Here is a 27,061-nt window from a genome sequence, read left to right as displayed (position 1 = left end):
GAATAAGATGTGATATTGTGTAGGAGAAATACAGTACACAAACATTTAAAGAAAAAGACGCACACATTGACCAGAGGCTATAGGGATTATGTGTTTCACACTTGAGGGTAGACATGATTCTGTGTGTTCTGATTAGAGACAGCCTGTCAGGAGAGGACCTGACAGAACACAGTGCGATATTTCCAAACACTCTGGCACTTCAGGCATGTGCTCTACTGAGAAAACACACTTTAGCTAATCTTGGGACTGGCAGGGGAAACACATGCCACATCCATATACATAGTTTGGCCCGTTAAAGCAATAGTTCCCCAAAAATTAAAATTCTGCTATCATTTAATCACCCTTATGTTCCAAACCCGCATGACTTTCCGTGGAACACAAAAGGAGATGTTTTTAAGAATGTAGTTGGTCTTAAATTTACATTTTGTCTAGCACAAACCACTTTTATGACACTTATATGGTATTTTTGTGTCATTTTTGTAGCTTGAAAGCTCCAGTCCCCATTCATTGTAATTGCCCTGAAAGAGCAACTAACTACATTCTTCAAAACATCTTCAAACATGTTTGGAATGGCATGAAGGTGAGTAAAAGGTGACAGAATTGTTATTTTTTTGTAAACATTTCCTTTAATGCATATAAATATAGCAATGTACAAGATTAAAATCTTAGATGTCACTTTGTGAATGTGAATGTTGCTTATGTATATTTGTGTGGAAATGCTTGTGTAAGTCCAATTATACTCATCTTGTGTGGTATTTTGATCTGAATAAAAAAAATAACTCAATAAAAAGGTTTGTGTGGGACAGCATGTTTTGCAGGCAGTAAAAAATAAAAGGTCTTGGCTCAGCAGTTAACAGCGCATTGCATTTAAAACCACAAGTTGCTGTAACTGTAAGACTCTCTGAGAGATTATCTAGCAAAAAAACTGTTAGATGCTTATAATAACTGGAAAGAGTTTTGAGAGTCTCAGAGATTCCACTCCAGTAAGATGTCAATTTATGTTGGTTTCAAAACGAAGGTCGGTTAATTAGCCTGCTGTGCTATTGGTGCAAGTGTTGTGCATGTTTAATTGGACTGCTAATTCAGCACTCTGAGTTTGGCAGACATCCCACTCTGTTCCTACAAAATAACCGCACATACACAAAACCCTTAACCCTACAATGGATTGTTGGCATCAGGGTGTTAGTCTAACAGATTGTGGCACCCACTCTTGCCCACTTGGGTGGCACTGAGATTCCCCCTAATTCTGAATGGCTTTATAGTGATACAGTGCAGCTATATCTATCCATCCATCCATCCGTCCATGTCTGTCTGTCTGTCTGGTCAATCGATCGGTGTTAAAAAAGAAGGTAAGAGTTAAGAGTTATTATGCAGTATAATATTAGTTTGAACAGAAATCTCCAAGAGATTACACTTACATGACAAACACACTCTCTCCATGTGAAACACACTTCTCTTTGTCTGCTGGCATGCATTTTGGCCCCTTGCTTGCTTGTTTTGTGTGTAGTAGAGGGATGCTGCTTTTATGTCTATTTATAGTTCAGAAATCCTCCTCAAAAATGCAGCTCAAGCTTAAACGCCTCTCTTTACCTCACAGTCTACATAGTAAATACGGGCCCGCTGTAGTATAGTCTGTAATGGATTATGGTTGCACTTACCTGCGTTTATGTGCATGTGTACATTTTGGACATAAGTGGGCTCACCGTAATGCATTTAAATGGGGCTATGTGTACATTTATCTTCATTTGTGTCTGCGTGCACAAGCGTCGTGCCCATGCCCCCTCAGATTTCTGAGCCTTCTGTTTTTTATTTCTTTGGTCATGTCTTTCCTCATCTTGGGCACTAAGTAAGTCCCGACTGCCACTGGTGCCCCCTCAAAAAACAAATTTACCGGAACACATTTGTTTAAGTTTGTGTACATTTACCCTTGTTTACTTCATTCGACCTTCACATAAGAGCCATCAACTCTCTGGTCTATTCTGCTTGTCAGATCCTTTTGAACACCTCTGAATGCTTTCAACAAGCCTAAGGGGGTAGAGAAGGGGGGTTGTGAACCAGCAGGATATGTGTCCCTCTCAGCCTCAGGGGAAAACAGTTGTTCTGTGTGGCCAACACAAACACTGGGTTCTGTTGGATAGTAGAAACACTCGCATACATACACACCCTTCCTCATCATCCATTAGCCATCGTTTCACCCCAGCCCAGCCCATCCCCTCAGTCTCAGTAATCCTCACCTCTGATAATAATCTCTCTGCATTATTAAATACCAATTAAAATAGCTCCAGGGATTTAAAAAATGTATTGGTGTGTTTTTGCTGTGGAAGTAAGATCTGAAGATGGGATGCTGTGGGCAGGGCAGGACTCGGCCAAGGCTCCAGACAGCCGCTGACCCAATTTAGACTCTTCACACAGTTGTTGGTGTGATAGAGGCTAAAATACCGCTGATGAGATTTATGCCGTTAGTGACTCATTGCTGATGTCTTTTAAAAATATTCTTAATCTTCTAGATTCACCTAAAAGGGGCTGATCTTTCCTCTTTCCTCTTACACAAAAGTTATTTTCCTACTAAAACATGGTTAGGTTAAGGATTTGGGGTAAGAGGTTAAACTTATGAAAAATCATAATAGCATTGTTTGTTGGTTCGTTTAATTTTTTTTTATGGTAAAAGTCTTGCCATGTTGTACTATTTGTACATCTTGTAATGAGACCAGGTTGGGGCACACTGGGATTTGTATCGTCCACCTGGAAACAAGGCACAATGAGCGCTTTTGAGGATGAAATAATCTTTGGATTTGCCAAAATTTGCCAGATTTGTGGCATCAATGAACACGAGCAGAACTGGTTCTTCTTTGTTTTCTGAGTTATGTCTGCAAAATTATCAGTGCTTATTACTTTTGAACAGCACAAATTCTGATCACAGACCATACATGTTTAAAAACAGCTGCATACTGACAAATAAGGTTAATGAAAACGGTCCCATCTGGCACACAGCTTTTTCTTAATCTTGATATCCTTCGTTTTAAAACCGTGGTGAGGGGAATGGTTCCAGGGCAACGGGGGTTCTACAGAAGTTAGGAGACAGCAGGAAAAAGTCTGTTGTAGGATATTGGGCATGTCTGGGATTAAGGGAGTGTCCCAAGGGAATTGTGACATTTTGGGGATGTTTTGTCCAAGGGACTTCCAAAGGATGTAATACACAGTTCCAGAGTTTCGGGTGCTGTGATTTTCAGGAGAAAATAATTGTGTATTTACTGGAAACTTGAAGGGATTTCCTTCTAGATCATGTTTTGACATAGATGACCCTTGATGTGCACAAAAGCCCCTCTACAAAAAGTTAGATCAGTGACTATGTCCATCTGACCTTGCGGCCCTGCATTCCTCGGTTGTCACTGAACGACCACAGACCTGTAATAATTTACCCACACTGAACTCCACACACACTCTTTCTTTTCTCCTTAGATATGTCAATAGAGGTGTAAGAGGGAAAATACTTGGCAGTGAAATAACATAATCATGTTTATTGTATCTGTAGCTCAACGCCAATGTCATGGGTTTGATTCCCAGAGAGCACATAAACTGATAAAACGTATACCTTGAATGCATTGTAAGTTGCATTGGGTTAAAGCATTGACCAGTTTTTGTAAATATAAAGAAATATTAAAAATGATGAAGAAAATAGTATTTAAAGGGATTATTGGATGTGTGTTTCCATGGAACACATAAGGAGATGTTAAGGGGAATGTTAGCCTCAGTGATCATTCACTTCCAATGTATGGCAAAAAGATGCAATGTAAATGACTGGTGACAAAGGCAGACAAATAAAGTCATACGGGTTTGAAACATCATGAAGGTAAGTAAATGATGACATAATTTTCAGTTATGATCATGATATTTGATCTTTTTTATTTTTTATTTATCAGCTGTTCAGTTACAGTTACAGGTTTTGGCATTTACATTAAATTCGTATTGTGTGGTCTTGGGATCTGGTGGCATGAAATGCAGCTTAAAAATGTAAAGTACAAGTATTTTGAAAGTTCATGGAATAAGCAGGAAAAAACAGAACCTTGGCCTCTACCAGATAAGGGGGAAAAACTGAGAGTCGTGCTGTTCTTAAGTCTGTTTCCCATTGATTCTGTGAACGTCGGCCTGTCCTAATTCTATCCCATTACACGCCCATGCTCAATGGCATGTTTGCTCACAAAAAAACAAAAAACATGTTTGCTGCTGTGTTTGGCTGGTCTCCATAAGATGTTTGGGGGCTGGTTGTCCTGAATGTGTGAAGCTGGTAAAAGACACATTCTAGAATTGTTTTTGCCATGCATTCTTGAATTCTGTACGTTTATGAGAAAGTAGTAGAGGATGCCAGAGGCCAGTGACTCCTCCTGACGCCCACTGGCCCCTGATATGAATATTAATTAGAGTCTCTGGAGGGGCCCTGGTGACTCAGTATGAATTCTGAGTCTTTCACACAGATGAGCAGTTTGCTGTGTGATAACCACACTAACATGGAGTGACGTCTGGGGCCAGGCACAGGTTACATATTCACACAACTTCGCTCCCGAATCCGTCATTGTTTTGAAACCCATATAGTGGTAGAGAGATACATTAAAGCTCAACCTTGTGCTATAATTTGTGACAACAAGGCTTTTCTTTATGTTTTATTGATGATCAAATGGTTAGCTCAAATTATTATTGGTATTTATTAATTTATTTGTTTGTTTTGTGTAAAAAATATTTTTATTTTAATTGTTTATTTTTATTATTACAGTACTTGACAAACAAGGCTTACAACAGGTTGTCTCAATTCATACCAATTATTATTAAAAATTATTAATACAAATCTACGTGAATAAATAACAAATGAGTAAATAAGTGATTAATGAATACAAATAAATACATAAAAAAAGGAAAACATTACCAAATTATTAAATCAACAATGATTCAATTATTTAATTAATGATAATTGCCTAAATAACATGGTTCCTCAATTTATGCCCGTGTGCCACATCAATACATAGATCATCCCAAAGACAAGTTCTTAGTTCATTTTTTTCCCCTTTGGCATCATTACTTACTCTCATTATAGAAAGTAAATGTGAGTAACTGAAATGCTAACATAAAAAAAGATAAAGTAAGTTATACAAACAACTTAACATTTTGATCAAAAATTTATTAGAAATAAATATACATTTATTTCACAGCCTTGTCCTTGTAAAGTCTGTATTACATAAATCATCTCACTGGGATGTTTATAGAAATGTTAACAGTTCTTCATGGGGTGAGACCCTGTCACCGCCAGACTGGCTCCTGGTTGGCTGTTCACCGGGTAGAGTTACCCCAGCACTTTATTTTGAGGGTTCACTTGCGTAAAATATCTTTTTCCTTCAGTTTGTATTGCTTAGTCTGTTAAGGTTCGGGCTCTCTGTTACAGTGTATTCGGTTTAACTGCGTCCCACCCAGGATGGAAGTGTGGAAAAGACTGAGTGCTTTACCCCTGCGTTCATGTGTTTCCCTCTCTCTCCACACCTCATGCCAGTCATGTCACCACTGTAACTTACTGACATAAGCCTGTAACTCTAAACTTTCTCTCTGAAACACCCCCTCTGAGAGGGAGCTGAGCCAATGTAATGCCTGACACCCACAGCCACTGGAATGTATGTGTGAGTGAGAGAATGTATAGATGCATGTGAACTCTAAAGAGAGGAGTAATGAAATACATTGACTTAAGGCCCAAGCATGCTTACAGAGAAGTTCTTCTTCGTTCAGAAGTAAAAAGAAGTTCAAAACAGCTGAGAAATGATATACTGTTTGCGGACATTCAGACACCCGCCACACTGCAGGGGGAGGCGTTCGGAAGTACGTTTAAATATGAGGATGCTCAAGACTACATGTAAAACATCAAATAGGACATAAAAATGTGTTATCAATGACTTTATGCCTCATTCTGTTAGTAGATCAGTAACGAGAACACGAGATCAGTAAAAGAAGCTGTTTTAACTACATGATGATTTAAAGCAGGATTCCACAATAGGCGGCCCGTGGGCCGGAGAGACAAATGTTTGGCCCACGTTGAAGGCCTGTTCACACCAAATTGAAATGGCTGAATTGCCCCACCATAGCACTTTAAAATAGAAAATTCTCATGTAGAATTCAAATGAGTCATGCAAGGTTTGTTATGTGGCATGATATCGAGAGAAGCCCAGTTTAATCGTACATATGATCCACTCTGCGCTATCCTGTTACCAGAGATTGCACTTCGAGGGGAGCCCGGTTGACGAGAGCACACCTGTGTGCTCCAGTACACAATAGTAGGATAGAGAAGAGTGCATCACTTGCACAAGAGATTCTCAGTGGATCGCGCAACACACAAGAGATACCAGTTTTCAGTTACCCCACGCACATCTGCTTACCGCTTGAGAAGCATATCTTGCACATATTCATCTTGCTTTCGGTGCTTTATGTCATAAAATTTGCTTCGGCGGCTGCTGAAAAATTTTCAAAGAGGGAAAATCCCTGTAAATACATGTGGAATAGTGCACATTAAGAATAACATGTATAGTACAGTAAAATATGATGCAGTGCATTATATTAAAAAATAATATATAAGAAAACACTGGCTCACGGTCTTTTCTTTATTTAAATTATTGCAATAATTTGTTATATTATCCTAAAGAACAATAACAATATTAATGCTAATAGGTCCAATCCTTGAATCTGCAGTTAGGGAAAATGCAGGGAGAAGATCCCGTTTGAAGATGAGCAGGAACAGTTGACTTGCATGGAGGACATGGAGGTCCAGATTGTTCATTAAAGTTGTTTTTTGCAATTGAACTTTGTGAAAATACTAGTTTTTGATTCTCTTCACAGATGTAAATATTACAGCAAATATCGTTTTCTTTCTTTCTTTTTTTTTTTTCTTTTTGCCTTTTACCACTGTCGGTGGTGCCTTTTTTCTTGTGATATCAAATAATTTTAATTTATATTTCTAAGTAGGAAAACAATTTCACTATATACAGAAAAGCACATTATAGTACACAAATAAAACAAATAACCATTCATTCTTATGTATACACTGTAAAAACAAATCCTGTTGTTTTTACAAAAAAAACTTTGGCAGCTGTGGTTGCCAGAATAATTATGTAAAAAATACAGTAAAAATGTAAACAACTTTACAGAACAACCTGTAACTTTTACAGTTTAAATCTGTTGTAATTTACATGACCACAATGGCACTGTAAAAAAAAAATAAATAAATAAAAAAAAAATTCTGTTAAATTTACAGTAAAAAAAAAAAAAAAACATTCAACTTTATATTAGCCTACTGAAACTGTAAAAATCTGCTTTTTACTTTATAAGGTTTTTGTTGTAATTACATAAGAGCACATGATGACATGAAGTTCACCAATAGTGGCTCTTCCAGGAGCAATGGCCAATAAAGATGTAGAGACTAAACACCATCAGGGTAACACATGTGAAATTAAAACAATATAATAAACATTAACTAAACTACATCAGATATAAAACAGTACACCCCAATGTACATAACTGATATTAAAAATAAGAAGAAACACAACTATTCCCATAAAATATAATGAAATGTAATGGGGCCTGATTACTGCTTTATACTGTAATTTTAACAATAATCTGCTGTAAAAAGTAAATGTACTCTCTTGCTAAACATGTAAAAACAATTTTTACCATTAATTATACAGGAAAATCATACTTCTTCAATCTAAAAAAAATTTTTTTTTACAATATTTTATTGTAATAACTACTGTATTGTCTTTTAAAATATATTACATTTTTTACTGCATATTTTACAGTTAATACTCGTTAATCAATTAACGTTTTATTTCTGTAGCATTTTACAGTCTTTTACTGTTAAAATTACAGACATTTTTTACAGTGTAGGCTATATATGTTAACAATAGATAACTTGTTAACGTGAACATTACTACACTCATATTAGCTATACAATGCTTAACAGTTTTATGTATGTATTAGTTTATTAATTAGAGTAGCCTAATTATAAAGTATTAACAATATTCATAGTAGCCTAATGAAAGGAACATTAACGACACCTATTAATTTAAATACATATTTAACATACCATTGTTCTTAGTTGTGTACTGTACACCATTACAGCAAGATATACGTTTTGTAAGTACATGTGGGAGTATAATTACAACATCCATTTATATATATATATATATATATATATATATATATATATATATATATATATATATATATATATATATATATATATATATATAATAAAATAAAAATTATGGGGGGGGGGGGGGGAATAGCCTATTTCTTACACATTTAACATATATACTGTATATAAATGTATATATATGAATTTTAGAGATCAGATACATGTTTTATTTGGGGACACTACTATACCACTGGTTGCAATTAAGCTCAAAGGTGATTAAAATGGTGAAAAACTTAAATATAATCTACATGTAAAACTACCCCATTTTACGAGTCCCTGTCAAGATTTCGCTGTTGAAACTGCGCGCGGAGAGAGAGAGAGAGAGAGAGAGAGAGAGAGAGAGAGAGAGAGAGAGAGAGAGAGAGAGAGAGAGAGAGAGAATCAGTTGCATTGAGAGTACCATGCAACTCTGCATTGCACTAGTGCTTGGAAACTTCACACAGCTAATATCACTGTCATATTGCGCTCCTTGTAGACGCGGGAAAACCTCTATAATAGCATAAAACTCGTCCGAGTGGACTGTCCGTCCGATATACTCTCTTACCGGAGCGCAATATAACGCTTCGTCTTTTCTCCTGCTGCAAGGTGAAGCAGCGCCGCTTATCAGGTGGAGTGACGACAACTGCGGCACCAGAGTCCCGACCGACCGGGCAGATAACGGATAAAGGTACGCGTATCGAAAACCCGAGAGCTGCGCGATTATGTGTCACCATTAACAATGACAACGAAGCGAAAGTCGAGTAAACTGCAGCTGCGGCGGTCCATCAGCGAACAGCTGCGCGACTCCACATCCAAAGCCTGGGATTTACTCTGGAGAAATATACGGGACAAACGACTGGCAGGTCAGTGACGGTACTTGACAAGCCAGCGCTAGAATGACCTTTTACAAATAATGTAAATGTAATGTAAATAACGATGCAGAATTGTATCATAGGCTATACCTGACACATGGGTCCTCATTGCTGTTTTGGGAAGGTCAAGTTTTTGATGTTCATGGTCATGTTGTCCACTTGGATGCTGTTTAATAACTTGGCAGGTTTGAATCTTTGCTGCCTATAAATGAATAAAAACAACACTGACATTACGCTACACCGGTCTATATAATTTTGCTCGCATCGTTTTCTCCTGCAGCCGCATTTGCGGTAATGTAATTAGCTGATGTCTGCCTTTTAAATGAATTAAATGCGCTGCATTCCTGCGGAACACTTTAAATGCTCAAAAACTATCAGCAAACAAACTCACTCCATGTTAGTGTCACGATTTATTTTTTATTTTTTAACCTAAGCTACATTAAATATTCTTCCACACACTGAAATGTCTGTTTTGGAGCAGATGTTTCATATTACATTCCTAGTGCATGAAATGTTTTGGTTTGTTCTCAGTTCAACATGAAAGAATAGCATAGTAGCTATAGGATTGTATAGTATAGTAGAGTAAAGTACAGTATTGTATTGATCAGTTCTTGTCAAGTTCAACATGTTAGTAGTTTTGTATACTATAGTTCTTGTAAAAGCTCGAAAACCAACTCAGTGTCACATTAAAACCAACTGCCTAATATTGTGTAGGTCCCCCTCGTGCCGCCAAACAGCGGCAACCAGAATCTCAGAACAGCATTCTGAGATGATATTCTGCTCACTACAATTGTACAGAGCGGTTATCTAAGTTACCGTAGACTTTGTCAGTTCGAACCAGTCTGGCCATTCTCCGTTGACCTCTCTCATCAACAAGGCGTTTCCATCCACAGAACTGCCGCTCACTGGATGTTTTTTGTAATTTTTGCACCATTCTGAGTACATTTTAGAGACTGTTGTGCGTGATAATCCCAGGAAATCAGCAGTTACAGAAATACTCAAACCAGCCCGTCTGGCACCAACAATCATGCCATGAATAAATCACTGAGTTCAAATATTTCCCCATTCTAATGGTTGATGTGAACATTAACTGAAGCTCCTGACCCGTATCTGCATGATTTTATGCACTGCACTGCTGCCACATGATTGGCTGATTAGATAATCGCATGGATGATTGTTTGTGCCAGATGGGCTGGTTTGAGTATTTCTGTAACTGCTGATCTCCTGGGATTTTCACACGCAACAGTCTAAAGGATTGACTCCGAGTGGTGCCAAATCAAAAAAACATCCAACGAGCGGCAGTTCTGTGGACGTAAACGCCTTATTAGAGAGGTCAACGGAGAATTACCAGACTGGTTGTAACTGACAAAGTCTACGGTAACTCAGATAACCGCTCTGTACAATTGTGGTGAGAAGAATATCATCTCAGAATGCTATTCTGAGATGCGGGTTGGTGCTGTTTTGGTGGCACGAGGGGGACCTACACAATATTAGGCAGGTGGTTTTAATGTTGTGGCTGATTGGTGTATAGTTACATACAACAATACTCAACTGTTTCTTGAATGTAATTTTGACATGCGTTTGGACACTTTACTGTTTTTTACCATGAGGAATGAAGTAATGTGATCTTGTAAAACAGGGACCATTATCACATAAATGGCAGTGCTTTGTTTACTCATTCATGGCTTTAAGTGAGGAAATGACAGGAAAAGCTTGTTTAAAAGCAATTTTGGACCCACTGAGAGAGAAACTCTCTTTTCTTCCCATCAACCCAGTAACCTAATTTTTCTTTTTATACTCTGATTTATGTTCCAGCTCTTTTATCTCTTGGGTAAACATCACATATAAAGATGTATTTATTAAAAGTGTCATTTTTAATAGCTTTGTGAGCATATTAGTGCCACTTTTGAGTGGATTCCCATCAGTATTGGGCATATGGACTGCAGTTACTGATAAAACGTGTGGGATTACCATGCGCAGTGTCCTCCCTGATTTAGACCATGAACAACTCACCTCTGGTTGACCTGCAGTGAATTTTGCTCATATGAGTAAATGCTCTTAATAACACAGGGCTTGTTTTCATGGATCAAGCTCATGTTTAGGTAATTTTGGCACAGCCTTTTTGTGGGTGTATTGGCTGGACTTCATTCTGTAGCGGTTAAGAAGACTGTGAGATGTTCTTAGCTGAACTTCATGAATTATGAATGACATCTTGAAAACAAAATTCACTCCATGAGCACCAGAGGGCAGTAATCTTTCAAAGCAGTACATGTCTCTGTCATACACACCTGGATCCCTTCTGTTACCCCTGGATAGACTCAGTTCTTACTATAATTTATCATAATATTTAATTTAAAGGGATAGTTAACCTAAAAATAATTCTATCATCATTTACTCACCATCATGCCATCCCAGATGTGTATGACTTTCTTTCTTCTGCTGAACACAAAGATTCTTTAGAAGAATATTTCAGCTCTGTAGGGCCATACAATACAAGTGAACTGGAACCAAAATTTTGAAGCTCCAAAAGCACATAAAGGCAGCTTAAAAGTAATCCATACTCCAGCTGTTATATCCAAATCTTCAGATGCGAAATGATAAGTGTGGGTGAGAAACAGATCAATATTAAAATCCTTTTTTACTTGGAATCTCCACTTTCACATTCACATTCTTCTACCTTTGTTTTTGCCGATTCACATTCTCCGTGCATACCACCGCCTACTGGGCAGGGAGGAGAATTTATAGTAAAAAAGGACTTAAATATTTATCTGTTTCTCACCCACACTTGTCATATCGCTTATCTGCATTTCGGAGCTTCAAAATTTTGGTACCCTTTCACTTGCATTGTGTGGACCTACAGAGCTGAAATATTCTTCTAAAAATCTTTGTTTGTGTTCATCAAAAGAAAGCAAGTCATACACATCTGGTATGGAATGAGGGTGAGTAAACGATGAGAGAATTTTAATTTTTGAGTGAACTATACCTTAAATTCTAATTACTGATTCAATAATATCATAATCTGTGGCTGGATTATAGGCCTACCTGTTGCTAGTGAAGTGCTTGGGACTGTGCATGTTGTGATGCCATTAGCCAATCAGTGTTGTCATGACGTAATTCACAATGAATTACGTCAAATGTGGCTCCACAGTGATTGGTCACATGGCATTTACAGCTCAGGTGATTGGCTCAGAAATATCTGTGCCCAAAATTGAGTGCCTGTTAGCAAAGATGGACACATAATTCTGGGGGGGAGGGTGTCAACTGTCTTTGAGATGAATGGTAATGTAACAGATTGCTTTTTCCAGGTATTATAGACCTCCATGGTTTGTAAACATTTGATAGTTTATAGATGTAGGTTGATGGGCTCCCCGTGCTGAGTCTGGTTCCTCCCAAGGCTTTTTCCTCATCCAAACTAAACATCTTATCAGGTTTTCCCATGCCATTGTCATGCTTACTGAAGGTTGTTACATTTACATTACATTTATGCATTTGGCAGACACTTTTATCCAAAGCAACTTACACTTTTACAGGTACAATCACCCCAGAGTTAAGTGCCTTGCTCAAGGACACAATGGTGGTGGCTGTGGGGATTGAACCAGCAACCTTCTTCTTACTCATTCTGTGCTTTAGTCCTCTACTCCACCACCACTCAGTTGTAAGACATTAGTCTTTGGAAAGCTACTTTGGGAAAATATATATCGTGAAAAGCACTATACAACTAATAATAAAAAATAAAATGTAATTTGAAAATGCATGTTATAATGCTGATATGTATTAGCCGAATCTTTCCAGGCTTGTCCTTGCATGCCATTCATACATCAAACATTTAAGTTGGGAAAACCAAAACGCATGTTCCCGTACAAAACTGTCTCCAGTTTGTCGTATCGGAATCACTTTGGCCTAAAGATCAGCTGTTTTTGGATGTTTTGCCAGTTACCAGTTTTCTTTTTGCATTTACAATATTTTCTTCATGGTTCAGTGGAATACTGACTGTTTGGAACTGTTTGATCCCTGGGGGCTATAGAGGATGCATATGATGCTGGCTCTTGCGCTTTTTCTGGTGAAGAGGTCAGGAAAACTAGGTCTATTTTGTGGAATGTAAGTAAAGCCCTGAGCACCCTACAGGGATCTCCCAAAGAATACCAACTATAAGTGAGCGGCCCTGAGTGTGGGCAGAAAGAGTTGGGAAGAAAACAGGTCAGTGCACTGTTAGCCTCTAGTCACCTACATAGTAGGCTACTTATAAACAAAAAAGTGAAATTTGTGAAAGCTTTTTGATTCAACAAATTCTTAAACAATTAGCAATTTGTGTCAAGCTATTTAGATGAATCTCATGAAACCTGTCAAAATGTGACACATTTCATTTCATAATCATAAGAAAGAAATATGAAGTTACATTTTGATTTGATGTTGACTGATGTTGATTTTGGCAATATGGTGGTGGAAAAGGCCAATAACTGATTAATCGGCCAATAGTTTTCCAAATCGATTTATAGAATGTTAAAAAAAAAGTATTATTCGTTCCCTACTGTGATGGGCACAGACACAGAGGCCACAAGAGTCATATGAATAAAATTCCAGCTGCAGTTTTTATTGTGCAACCAAAATTTTAATAATAACCAGTAAAAAAATACAATTTGGTGGGACTTCTAACTATAAGCAAGCCCAACACACACTGGGGATTCTTATTTTTAAATGACGGAGACTTCGCTCTGTTATAATGCTCTATATTAATTATTAACCAAATTAGGCTTTTATATATTCACCAGATAAAGGATATCTACACCGATCAGCCACAACATTAAAACCACCTGCCTAATATTTTGTATACACTTCATGCATCCTCCGAATTCCTGTGAAAGAAGGTCACATTCAAAGGCTGCATTCAGAGTGTCCTACTTGCTTTTCTGAAACGAGACAGCCTCAATGACGTATGCTTCCAACAAATGTGACCATCGGCGGACGTAGCCTTCGAAACAAGACACAGCTAAAGACAAAGTCTTTCTAGCAAGTCAGTCCACTGTCGACCATCTTTGGAACGCTCCTGGGAGACTATTTCCAGTCATGACAGTGCAGCTCCTATCTACTTGAATGGTGGATCACCAAAATCTCAAAAACTGCATGCCACGCTTACGTTTAAACAACATATTTCAAATCAGCACTAAAATCTGACAACACTGTTATCATAAATTGTGCTTTTTTACCTTATATTACACTAAAAAGCGCAATTTTTCCAGCTTATATAGCTAATGCGCTTGCATTTTAGGTGATTTGGCTCTTTTGCCTGTAAGACGGGACATCCTTTCTACATCTGTTGTCCGTTGGGCGCTAGAGCTCCTTGATTGGGCATTCCAATTTCTCCCATTCATTTTAATAGAAGTGGCCCGCCTCTGATAAATAGTCTCTGAAGAGTATGGTCAATGATGAAAGATTTAGATATAGCAAATCCCCACAAGGTCTCAGTGACTGTATTGATTTGACCTGTAGAGGCTGCTGTTACACTAAAAATTATTGGTGTTAATATTTCCTTATAACCAATAGTTCCAAAAAGGAGTTGCATAAAGGAACTATCCGCACCGATTAATTGGTAAAAAACGATATATATCTGTTTACCTCTAATTTTGATTACAGAAAGTGGTTCTGTATTTAGGGTCTTTATGATTTTTTGTATTGTGATTTTATTCTCATGACTAATAGGGACAATCCCCCTCCCAATTTTCATTACTGTAAAAAGCAAAAAAATTACTCTCAACATGACAAAATAAAGATCATTTTTTAAATTGTAACGTATACATCATAATTGTATTTGGTGTATTGCCTTAATGCTGATTAAAATGCGTATCATAGTATTTTTTTTTTACTACAATACAGTAAAAAAGAAATACTGGATTACAGAATTGAGACTCAACTTTGAGGGTAATGGGAATTTTGGAGTGAAATGTGACATGGATATACAGTATATTCAAAAGATTCGCCAACTTAGAATATCTCTAGTCTGTATGAGACATAAGAATTTCTAATGCAGACAGAGTCCTTTTTTCTCTGTAGGGGATTCATGATTCAAAATTGACTGATGTTTCCTGTGTTGTTAGGTTGTCAGTTCATGGTTCATTGAAGCTATGTCAGCAGCTGATTTATTTGTGTAATTGATCTTGACCTTTTGAGCATGGTTGTCATCATGGTTTAGTAGTGAAAAAGAGTGGTGGTGGTGTAGTGGGCTAAAGCACATAACTGGTAGGGTTGCTGGTTCAATCCCCACAGCCACCACCATTGTGTCCTTGAGCAAGGCACTTAAATTCAGGTTGCTCTGGGGGATTGTCCCTGTAATAAGTGCACTGTAAGTCACTTTGGATGAAAGTGTCTGCCAAATGCATAAATGTAAAACAAACCTTAGTGTTTCTTTCTGTATATACATGCATACCATTATGTACAATCGACTCTGTGATCATCTAAAACATTTTATATATCAAGCAGATATCAGTTGATGATTTTATCTGTTTTGGCTTTAAAAAAGCCACAAATACACAAGCAGATACCCAGTCTAGACTTCAATACTCGAAACACTCAAAAATCATTTGGCTGCAGTTCAGTTGGCTGCACGATGCATCCCACACTCCCAACTTGATTGGCTCTTTTTCTGGTCACATGACCATTATGGGGGCAGTGCAGAAGAAAGTGTGCACTCAAGTCTGAACTGACTTGCCTAGGTATGTTTGTGTCTGCATATTTGACAGAGTTCAGTGAGTAAATGATAACTTAGAAATAGGAGAGGATTAGTCTACCACTTGGCAGTGAATGTTAGCAGGTGACTTTAAACACAGTAGATGTTAACACTGGAATGCTCAGTACATATCTGACTGTATGTGCTTGAGTTTAGGGAGTGACAGATTGATAAGTCAGAAGGAAGCATTTTGGAGTGATTCTGTGTCTCTGTACCTGTGGACTGTTGAGATATGGACACAATGCTAACTGATGTCTCAGACGAATGTATGGACAGTGAGTGTTTGGGAAGCATGACACCAGAAACTCAAGATATATACCTCAGACTGGATAGTCACCACAGGCGATCTGGAATACGCCTGGCTCGTATCATTGCTAGGCAACAGCTGCTGAAGAATATAACCCAAGGTATGAGAGGTGCTTTGGTTAACATTTTGGTCTGATTGAAGTTTTTTGTTGGAACTTCTCTTGTTTACCTGTCTTCAGGTTTGGACACATATCAGGTCCTTCTCTTCCTCTTTCTATGGATTTTGGGTCATGTTTCAAGTATCAATTTTGTGTCAGATGTTTCTCCTAAAATTCTTTAGGTGAAATACAAATAGAAATGAGATTATTGTTGCCATATAGGAAGACCAGTGATGGGCAGTAGCTTCGCTACAAATATCGAAGCTATTAGCTTAACTATTCTTTAACATTTCTGAGTAGCGTGGTGGTAGCTTCGCTAGTTTTTAAATCATGTAGCTTTTCAGTAGCGAAGCCATATTTTTGACAAGGTAGCGCAAGGTTGCCTTGTACCTGGTGCTTACTAATGGCAGTTTTGAATCAAAACTAAAGATGTCCGATCACAAATGAATCGCTTATCTGAATCGATTCTTTAAAATGAATTGGTCACACGTGATAGGAAAGCAGTCGGAATCGGTTTGCGATTCAACCTGAATGACCCAGAAAGCTTGCGCTGAATCATTTGGTGCGTGCTCTCACTTGTCAACAAGCTCACGGAGTATTTTATAACATGGAAAATAAATATAACACTGGTTGCAGTGGATCTACAATCAATGGAAACGAAACCTGCAAATGCATCCTATCGTTTGCCAGTGATGATGGTCTTTATTAAGTTCAACATGTTTGCAGCTTGTAAACGATTTCTGCAGGTAAATACATTTTCCAACCAAAAGAGTATCAGAACACTTATTAGCCTACATGAAAACACATAAAAAATTACCATGGCATTACCATGTTTTTTGGACATGTACCATTACCTGGATGTTAATACAATGGTAGGCTATATGAATATGGTAATCATATAGCGAAGTACCATGGTATTTTTTTAATTACCTTGAAGTACTATGTAAATACAATAGTATATGAATGTGGTAATCATATATCAATTTACCATGGTAGTAAAATGGTATTCTATGAAGTACTTTGAAGCACCATGCAAATAAAGAATGGTACATAAATATGGTAATTGTATATCAAAGTACCATGACATTACCTCTGATACCATCAGAAATCACACTGGCTGTGTCTCGTTTGGAAGGATGTGTCCTCCGGAGGTCGCATTTGTCGGCCGCATACGTCATCGAGGCTGTCTCGTTTCAGAAAAGGGAGTAGGACACTTCGAATGTGACCTTCTTTCACGGGAATTCGGAGGATGCATGAGGTGTATCCTTCGTGGGCTTTCACAACCCACAATTCTTTGCTTCAACGGAAATGTCTAAAACAAATTTGCCCATAAATATGATGTTCAAACGTAAAGAATGTTAATTCCCAAGTTGAAATACCTCAGTAGATGGGTGCAGAGTATATAATATGTATAATTATATTAATATATAATTAAAATAAAGTATTAGACTAAAAGTGCACCTGTAAAATCTGTTTTCTCTTTACATCATTATAACTCTCCTAAAATGTACCTCATGCATTCCCTTCCAGGGAATTTGTTCCCTTCTCACTCAAAGCACTCGCGCTTGTTAAAGAGTGGCATGCTGTCATAGCAACCATGTTACGTTCTGTTTCCGTTTGTCCTACGAAGGCTGTCTTGTTTAAACGAGGCTTGTTTAAAGGAGGACACTCTGTATACTGCAGCCTTCAAAGGACACGTCCTACCTAGCATGCAGCCTTCCAAACGAGACACAGCCAATGTTATTGTTCAGATGTGCTCAAACGTGCGCACACACACACACACAAGAAATTTGGCCTCTGATGATATATCCTGTAATTCTGTGTCTAGCTGCTGTATTTCTGTATTGTATAGATGAATGTATGTACGCAGTGTTTGTATACAGGAATGTGCAAATGAAATTGTTTAAATGGATATGGGTTTGTAGCGGTAGTAGTCTAAATCTGAAAAACAAATTGTCAAAATTTAGATTTTTAATATTGAACACGTGTTTGTAGAGGTAGTGGTATAAATATGAAAAATAAAATGTAAAAATAGTGACTTTAAATGTTGAACATATGGGTTTGTATAAGTAGCATGTCTAAATATGAATGTACATGTTTTTTTTTTGTTTTTTACGTGCACATACCGTAAAAAACAAAATACACATACGTATTGCACCATACTGTATACTTGTATACTGTATTGCATTAAACTGTAATATACTGTACCATGGCTTTGATAAACGTCATGTGAATACGTCTTTTAGATGCTTTGTCTATAACAGTATGCTCTGTGCATCTGCGGTTGAAAAAAATATGAAGTAGCTTAAATGTTGCAAGCTACTTTTGCCGTGTAGCTTTTAGCTAAGCTTAACAAATTTTTCTGTTGAGTAGTTTGTTGCTTGGCTTGCTACATTTTTTGAGTAGCTTGCCCAACACTGAGGAAGACTATAGAGCTATAAAATTAATGTGGAAAGCATCACCCAGATAATTTGGATTTGGTAGAATTTGATGAGAGTTCATATTGAAATCTCTGACTTGTGATTGCAGGCTTTAATATCTTGGTAAATATAAGCACAGTTTGAAACAGTTAAAGTCATTTTGGATTTACACTGATACCTAGCGGCTTGGAAGCAGCATAATTTACAATCAATAGTTTTCAGTTTCAGATGCCATTGTAGAAATGTTGTATTCACAGTCAGCCATGATTACTTTAATCAATCAATGAAAGTGTCAAATAACAGGATGGTTACTGGGATTAAGCGAGTAGTATTCGGCTGGTCATGTTGTTCTAACATGGCAGCCCCCATGTGTAGACCCTCTCCGTGTAGAATAAAAGAGCTTTTACAAGGTTACTGATATGACTGAGATCTTCATTTTAATGTGAGTGGTGATGATTTCCTACATATATTGCAAAATTAAAATTCATGTCTTTAGTTAAACTTTTTTTAATGAGGAAAGTGCTAAAGGATGTGAGACTTTATTTTTCATTATTTATCATTATGTATTTGTTGTTTTCTCTTTGTTTTACTGTTCCTTTTATTTTAGAGTTACCAAGAGAAAAATCTTGTTGGTCAGATGTTGCTTTTTCATTTATTAACAGAGTTCTCATGGATGTCTCATTGTTTGTTTCAGTTGTTTCTCCTAAAGTTACTGGGGTCTTTTTCACAGGAGTAATAGACTGAATCAAAAGTCTCCATTTGCTCTCCATTCAATCCTATTGTCTTGGAGAAACAATTGAGACATTAAAGAGATCTCATTTGTGAAATTACTTTCTTACAGGACTCCTTGTTTTTGAAATGTTAGTGAACCTTAAGTCAGTTGGAACTGTGCGGGATGAAGTGGCATGATGTATTGTTACAAAATGTTCTGTTCTGGTTTGATGTGTCATTCATTTGTCTTAAATTTGTTTTCATGAATTTGAAGCACTTTGCACTCATTTCTGACATACTAAGCTGATCCTCTGTTTTCAGTGGTAATACAGGCAACAGGACAAAGTTTCCCTGTGTTTCCTAGATGTGAAGAGTCTTTGTGTTGTTGGCACTTGAGTACAGCTTGTGCAAAACCAGTCCCAAATCCACAGTATTATTAATGAATAACCCTTTTTATTTTAAGCGTATGATAGGAAAACACATGACTTGCAAACAGTTGTGCTCAAAAGTTTGCATACCCTTGGAGAGTTGGTAATATATGTACCATTTTTAAAGAAAACATGAGTGAGCAGGCAAAACACATTTCTTTTATTTCTTATGGGATTCATATTCAACTGTAGGTTATAACAGAATGGCACAATCATAAAACAAAACATGGCAACAAAGAAAATAATTAAATGACCCCTGTTCAAAAGTCTGCATACCCTTAGTTCTTAATACTGTGTATTGCCCCCTTTAGCATCAATGACAGCGTGCAGTCTTTTGTAATAGTTGTCTGTGAGCCCCCAAATTCTTGCAGGTGGTATAGCTGCCCATTCGTCTTGGCAAAATGCCTCCAGGTCATGCAAAGTCTTTGGTCGTCTTGCATGAACCGCACGTTTGAGATCTCCCCAGAGTGGCTCGATGATATTAAGGTCAGGAGACTCTGATGGCCACTCCAGAACCTTCACCTTTTTCTGCTGTAACCACTGGAGGGTCAACTTGGCCTTGTGCTTAGGGTCATTGTCGTGCTGGAAAGTCCAAGAGTGAACCATGCGCAGCTTTCGTGCAGAAGAATGCAAATTGTCTGCCAGTATTTTCAGATAACATGCTGCATTCATCTTGCCATCAATTTTCACAAGATTCCCTGTGCCTTTAGAGCTCACACACCCCCAAAACATCAGTGAGCCACCACCATGCTTCACAGTGGGGATGGTATTCTTTTCACTATAGGCCTTGTTGACCCCTCTCCAAACTATTGTTGTGACCATAAAGCTCTATTTTGGTCTCGTCACTCCAAATTACAGTGTGCCAGAAGCTGTGAGGCATGTCATGGTGTTGTCGGGCATATTGTAACCGGTCTTTTTTCTGGCATTGGCGCAGTAAAGGCTTCTTTCTGGCAACTCAACCATGCAGCTTATTTTTGTTCAAGTATCATCGTATTGTGCTCCTTGAAACAACCACACTGTCTTTTTCCAGAGCAGCCTGTATTTCTCCTGAGGTTACCTGTGGGTTTTTCTTTGTATCCCGAACAATTCTTCTGGCAGTTGTGGCTGAAATCTTTCTTGGTCTACCTGATCTTGGCTTGGTATCAAGAGATCCCCGAATTTTCCACTTCTTAATAAGTGATTGAACAGTACTGATTGGCATTTTCAAGGCTTTGGATATCTTTTTATATCCGTTTCCATCTTTATAAAGTTCCATTACCTTGTTACGCAGGTCTTTTGACAGTTCTTTTCTGCTCCCCATGGTTCAGTATCTAGCCTGCTCAGTGCATCCACGTGAGAGCTAACAAACTCATTGACTATTTATACACAGACACTAATTGCAATTTAAAAAGCCACAGGTGTGGGAAATTAACCTTTAATTGCCGTTTAAACCTGTATGTCACTTTGTGTGTCTGTAACAAGGCCAAACATTCAAGGGTATGTAAACTTTTGATCAGGGCCATTTGGGTGATTTCTGTTATCATTATGATTTAAAAAGGAGCCAAACAACTATGTGATAATAAATGGCTTCATATGATCACTATCCTTAAATAAAAGACAGTTTTTTGCATGATCAATCATATTTTCAAAATCAATGCCAAAATTTCACAATTTCTGCCAGGGTATGCAAACTTTTGAGCACAACTGTATGTTTGTGCATGCAGCACTTGTTCCAAATAAGGCTTATACACCTGTATTCCGTACTTAAAGCTCTAACCTGTTGGTTTGTTTTGATTTGACCGCTCATAAATAAAACTTATTATGAAGAAACATATATTAACTTATAAATATGATTTGTTGAATATGTTTATAATAACACGGGTGAGGTTTAAATTAAGCTTTGCTTTGGTTCGACAGTAAAATATTTTAGAGGTCAATAGAAATTGCAGTGTGCGGCAGCTTTAGTTTTGCTTGGAGTCTATACATGCACACACTCATTCTCTCACACACACTGTATCAGGAATGCTTGGACTGCATGCTGGTTACACTGTCATTTGTCTTGTGGAGGTCTGGATGGCTGGAGAATTCTTTTGAAATCACAGGCTTGTCCAGTCATGATTTTGGCATGTGGATGCATATCATGCTGCAGGATATACAGTATATACACCTCCTCAACAGGGGACCGGCTTAGACAAGACTTAATTTGATTTGACATTATTTACATCCAAGAATTAATAAGATAGTTGAGTGGTGGTTTGTTTTAGGTTAGATCAGTTATCTAAATGTTGAGAGAATAGATCAGCATTTCTCTTGAGATGCTAAAGCACTGTTTAGACATATAAAAGCAGACAATTTAGATGCTAAGACGTAGATTTTCTATAGCTATGTTTCAAAACTTAGTTAGCTGCTTTGCTGTTTGCTGCCTACATAGACAGCAGTTCTCTAAGGCAGCATTATAACCATAATGGAACCTCATAAGTGACCGAAAGCAAATAGCACTCATGGTAGGGTGACCAGATGTCCCTGTTTTCCAGGGATAGTACAGGTTTTTTGTGGCCTGTCCCGGACTGGAGCTGTCCCTGTACATTTTGCCTCAAATGCTGTCAATTGAGCTTGTACTGAACCCAGAATATTCCTTTTAAAAATGCATAGCGTAAATAGTTAAACTGAGACATTTTTTTATCGATAGATTTCAGTATTAAATGTAATACATTTATAATCGATAGTTCTCTCGCTTCATCCACCAACATGGATTTATTTTTTCACTGAGCTCACTGCAATGCATTATGAAATTTAATTCTTACTATTTGGCCAAAACAAGGTCTCTTTAGAGGCAGCATTTTAAGTCCACATCCACACTATTCAGCTGTCATTTGAAAACTCAGTTGAAAACAAAGTTTTTCTAATGTCATTGTTTTCCATGTGGTAATGGAGCATTTTTGGAATGCTTTATTTTAGGAAAATGTTATTCTAGTGTGGATGAGAGGCTTAACTGTAAATGTAGCTAAAATAAAACAAGGAAATTTAATTATTAGTATTTGGCCAAAACAAGGTCTCTTTAGAGGCAGCATATTAAATCCACATCCACACTATTCGGCTGTCATTTGAAAACACAGTTTTTCTAATGTCATTGTTTTATGGTAATGGAGCATTTTTGGAACGCTTTATTTTAGGAAAATGTTATTCTAGTGTGGAAAAGAGGCGTAACTGTAAATGTAGCTAAATTAATGCATTATTTAAATGAAAATGTATTAGTGTAGATGTGGCTTAAAGGGATAGTTCACCCAAAAATGAAAATTCTCTCATCATTTACTCACTCTCATGCCAACCCAGATGTATGACTTTCTGTCTTTTGCAAAAACACAAACAAAGATTTTTAAAAGAATATTACAGCTCTGTTGGTCCTCACAATGCAAGTGAATGGTGCCCAGAACTTTGATGCTCCAAAAGGCAGTATAAAAGTAATCTATAAGACTCCAGTGGTTAAATCCATATCACTAGCGATTCTTGGGAGTAGGCAAGGGAGGCAGTGTCTCCTCAAAAATTCGGGTGAGAAAAATAAACGACTGTACATAAATAAAACAAATAAAATATTGCGAAATGTGAGCTCAGACAACGTGTGTAGCGGTCACATTTCTAAAGTCAGTCTGTGAAACAGCGACACCCAGTGGATGAAGTTTCAGTTGGAGGCAGCGTCTCTCAAGCCTCCCTTCAGCGCTTGCTCTTAAATGTGGCAGCTCGTGCCTTCATGAAACCTGCGCTGTTTACAATATAAGTATTTCATGATTATTTACAGTGTAAGTTAAAAGGTATTTCAAATGCCTTCCCATAGAGAAATCTGATATATGGCAATTAACATATATAATAGTTCATTTTGTTTGGGCATATATGTACATAGCCTATTCAAATAATATGATAATAAACTATGACTTAAGGAAAATATGTGTGACATTTAGGACAACTGGCATTTTTAGTATTTTGTTATTTTGTTAATATGTTTTCATCAATATGCATTTTTGAGCAAGTATGTGACTTTTTTTAGGCCTACTTTTTTATATCATATGTTGTGAAATCTCATACTGTATGTCAGATTTGTATGGGTTTAACCTGCAAGCTATGTAAATGTCAACTGGAACTGAAATAGGAATATACACTGAGATGGCACTCTGCCTCCTCATTTCAAAAGTCCACCACACACCACTGATCCATATCTTCTGAAGTGATATGATAGGTGTGGGTGAGAAACAGAACAATTTAAAAATATTTAAGTTTAATATTTAATATTTACTGAAAATCTACATCACTTTCACATTCAGCCACCCACTGGTTCGGGCTGGTCAAAGGTGGAGATTGATAGCAAACAATTGACTTAAATATTGATCTGTTTCTCACCCACATCTATCATATTGCTTCAGAAGATATGCATTTAACCACTGGAGTCATATGGATTACTTTTATGCCTCCTTTATGTCATTTTTGGTCCTTCAAAGTTCTAGTCACCATTCACTTGCATTGTAAGGAACAACAGAGCTGAGATACTCTTCTAAAAATCTTCATTTGTGTTCTGCAGAAGAAAGGAAGTCATACACATCTGGGATAGCATGAGGGTGAGTAAATGATGAGAGAATTTTCATTTTTTGGTGAACTATCCCTTTAAGATGCCTACCTTTTGGAACAACCTTCCCATTTGGAGCACACCTATGATGCCTTCAAATGCTGCCTTGCTAGGCAGCTCACTAAGTTTTGAAACAGAGCGTGTGTCTCTTTCTTTCTCAAATCTTTACCTGACCTTCTTTGCCTGTCTGCAGATTAAGTGTTAGCAGCTGTACCGTGAGTTGGGTCCAAGAAAACCCCATTCCATCAGAAACACTTTGGTAAAGCAGCTCTGCCACTGGGACAGCTAAATATGGACTGAAGGCAATGCCATGAGCATCTCAATTTGAGTTGACTGTAGTATGTCTCTCGTACTTACTTCAGCTTAATGCACCTGAAATCTGTTTTCCAAGAGCTTTGTTGTCGAGGAAAGGTCAAAGTCTGTGGTTTATCCATGCTATATGCTTTGTCCCAGAGTATTTTGTGTGATGTCATCCTATATGTATTCAGTCAATCAGTCATTATTTGTTTCTAATATCAGCTTGGAACAATTTACAAGAAAGCAGAGCAATTTCATTTATTAATTTGTTTTTATCTGTGGATTTCTGTAATCTTTCTCCTTTGTGTCTGGTTTGTATGGGTTATGCCCTTATTTCAGCTAAATATCAATTGGGCATGTACAATGAATTTGGGAAGTTGCAGTCTTTATAAATCTAGGCTGTTAGCTGAAAGGTTGTAGGTTTGAACCTTGTCAAGGACAATCTCTGTGAGCTGCCACTGTTGTTGCTTTGAGCCGAACACTTATTCTCAGGTTGCTCCAGGGTGTTTTTTCCTGTAATTAGTGTACTGTAAGTTGCTTTAGAAAAAAGTGTCTGCTAAATGACTATGTGCTACAATCTCCAGTGTTCTCCACACTCACAAGTGGGTGGTGTTCATATGTATTGTGCAGAAGTGATTGCTATGTACATTCCCGCCAACTGCCTGAATATTACCTTTTTTATTTGAATGAAAAATGCAACATGACTGGTGAATGGTGTAATTTCTGTACCACTAGTTAAAGGGATAGTTCACCCAAAAATGAAAATTCTCTCATCATTTACTCACCCTCATGCCATACCAGATGTGTATGACTTTATTTCTTTTACAAAACACAAACGAAGATTTGTAAAAGAATATATCAACTTTGTTGTTCTTTAAAATGCAAGTGAATAGTGACCAGAATCTTGAAGGTCCAAAAAGCACATAAAGGCAGCATAAATGTAATCCATATGACTCTAGTGGTTAAATCCATGTCTTCAGAAGTGATATGATAGGTGTGGATGAGAAACAGATCAATATTTAAGTATTGTTTTACTGAAAATCTGCACTTTCACTTTCACCTCCACATTCCGGTGTGGAAGTGACTTTCACATTCTGACTGGGGCTGGTCAAACGTGGAGATTGAAGATAAGGATTTAACCACTGGAGTCATATGGATGACAGAATCTATTCTGACAGGTTTTATTAAGCACCTTTGAAGAACAAGTCGAAAAGCTATTTGGTTTATGATTAGATTTACCAAAACTTGCAAAAATTACGGCATTGAAAAAAACAAATCAACCATTTGATTTTTATTTTCCACCAAAAGATTAAAGAAAACCAATATGCATTACTTCTAGCCAGGCGCCGATCAGTCTGTGCAGGGCCGCACAGAGTCAAACACACCTATTGTAACGTCAGTTAACTGTGGGAACTACTCGAAAGTATAACTGATTTTAACATTACTGCTCTAATATAATACATTCTTTTAGCTTCCAAATCAGAAATATGTTTTGTGAGGGGAGGGGGACCTCCAACATAAATTTTGTCTAAGGCATTTTAATGTCTATATACAGTATATAATATTAACCGGCGGAGGTTCCTGTATGTTTTACAAACATCTCTAGTTTATCTAGCGATAAGTTTAAGTTTAACTGAAATGGGTCGGGATCAGTGCACTTATCTAACTCTTGTTTTGTATGCAGGGTGGATTCCTGGGTGGTGAGTGTGTGTATCTGTGATATCATGTGCTGCTGTGGCATGCATGTGGTTTGTTCAACAGTGGTAAGGGTTGTTGGTCTGAGCTTCAGTGGGGCAGTGATTCAGTTTAGTCCTTTAATCCAGAAACAATCATCTCCTCTCATCCCACACACTGCAGCTCTCTGCTCTGCAGTCAGTGCAGCTAAACATTTATCAAAACAGTGACGCACCAAAGGCGGGAACAATCTCGTGTTTTTTTTTGTTTTTTTTATCTCAAGGAATTGCAAGGTTTTGAGTGAAGTGTCCAGAAGAGGAGAACAAAGACAGACAGCCACAAGCAGACAGGCCATAATGACATCATCACTGGCCATAACCTTTTCTGTGTGTTATGTTAAGTATTACAACTTGTAATGAAAAAGTAACAGTGGTAAACCCTGGAATTTGGGTAACGCTGTAACGCTGGTAAATTCCGGATTTTATCACACTAAAATCATGTTAACACCTATAATGTTTACGTCTGGTGACAATACCTTTGTAGCAGTGTGTATTTATTTATTTTTTGTATCCCCTTTTCTCCCAATTTGGAATGCCCAATTACTTTGCCTAATTAACTACTTAGTAGGTCCTCGTGGTGGCGCGGTTACTCACCTCAATCCAGGAAGCGGAGCCTTCGCTTCTGAGACAGTCAATCCGTGCATCTTATCACGTGGCTCGCTGTGCATGACACCACGGAGA

General features: G+C 37.6%; 2 protein-coding genes across 3 annotated transcripts in view; one reads left to right on the top strand and one right to left on the bottom strand.

Annotated features, from left to right (window-relative positions):
• LOC127432392 (spartin-like) overlaps positions 1-27,061 on the bottom strand; it is a 471,452-nt gene that overhangs the window by 143,059 nt on the left and 301,332 nt on the right. The window lies entirely within an intron of this gene.
• LOC127432388 (stAR-related lipid transfer protein 13-like) overlaps positions 8,692-27,061 on the top strand; it is a 53,106-nt gene continuing 34,736 nt past the window's right edge. Inside the window, exon 1 of one of the 2 annotated variants that reach the window (XM_051683403.1) lies at positions 8,692-9,063. In XM_051683403.1, coding sequence (XP_051539363.1) covers positions 8,940-9,063 — 124 coding nt within the window. In that variant the 5' untranslated portion in view covers positions 8,692-8,939. Of the gene's footprint in view, positions 9,064-16,004; positions 16,201-27,061 lie in introns of those variants that run through there. The other variant, XM_051683405.1, reaches the window with a different exon arrangement.

This window comes from Myxocyprinus asiaticus, chromosome 42 (assembly GCF_019703515.2).
Source record: "Myxocyprinus asiaticus isolate MX2 ecotype Aquarium Trade chromosome 42, UBuf_Myxa_2, whole genome shotgun sequence".
Taxonomy (NCBI): domain Eukaryota; kingdom Metazoa; phylum Chordata; class Actinopteri; order Cypriniformes; family Catostomidae; genus Myxocyprinus; species Myxocyprinus asiaticus.
This window is presented reverse-complemented; position numbering and strand designations above follow the sequence as displayed.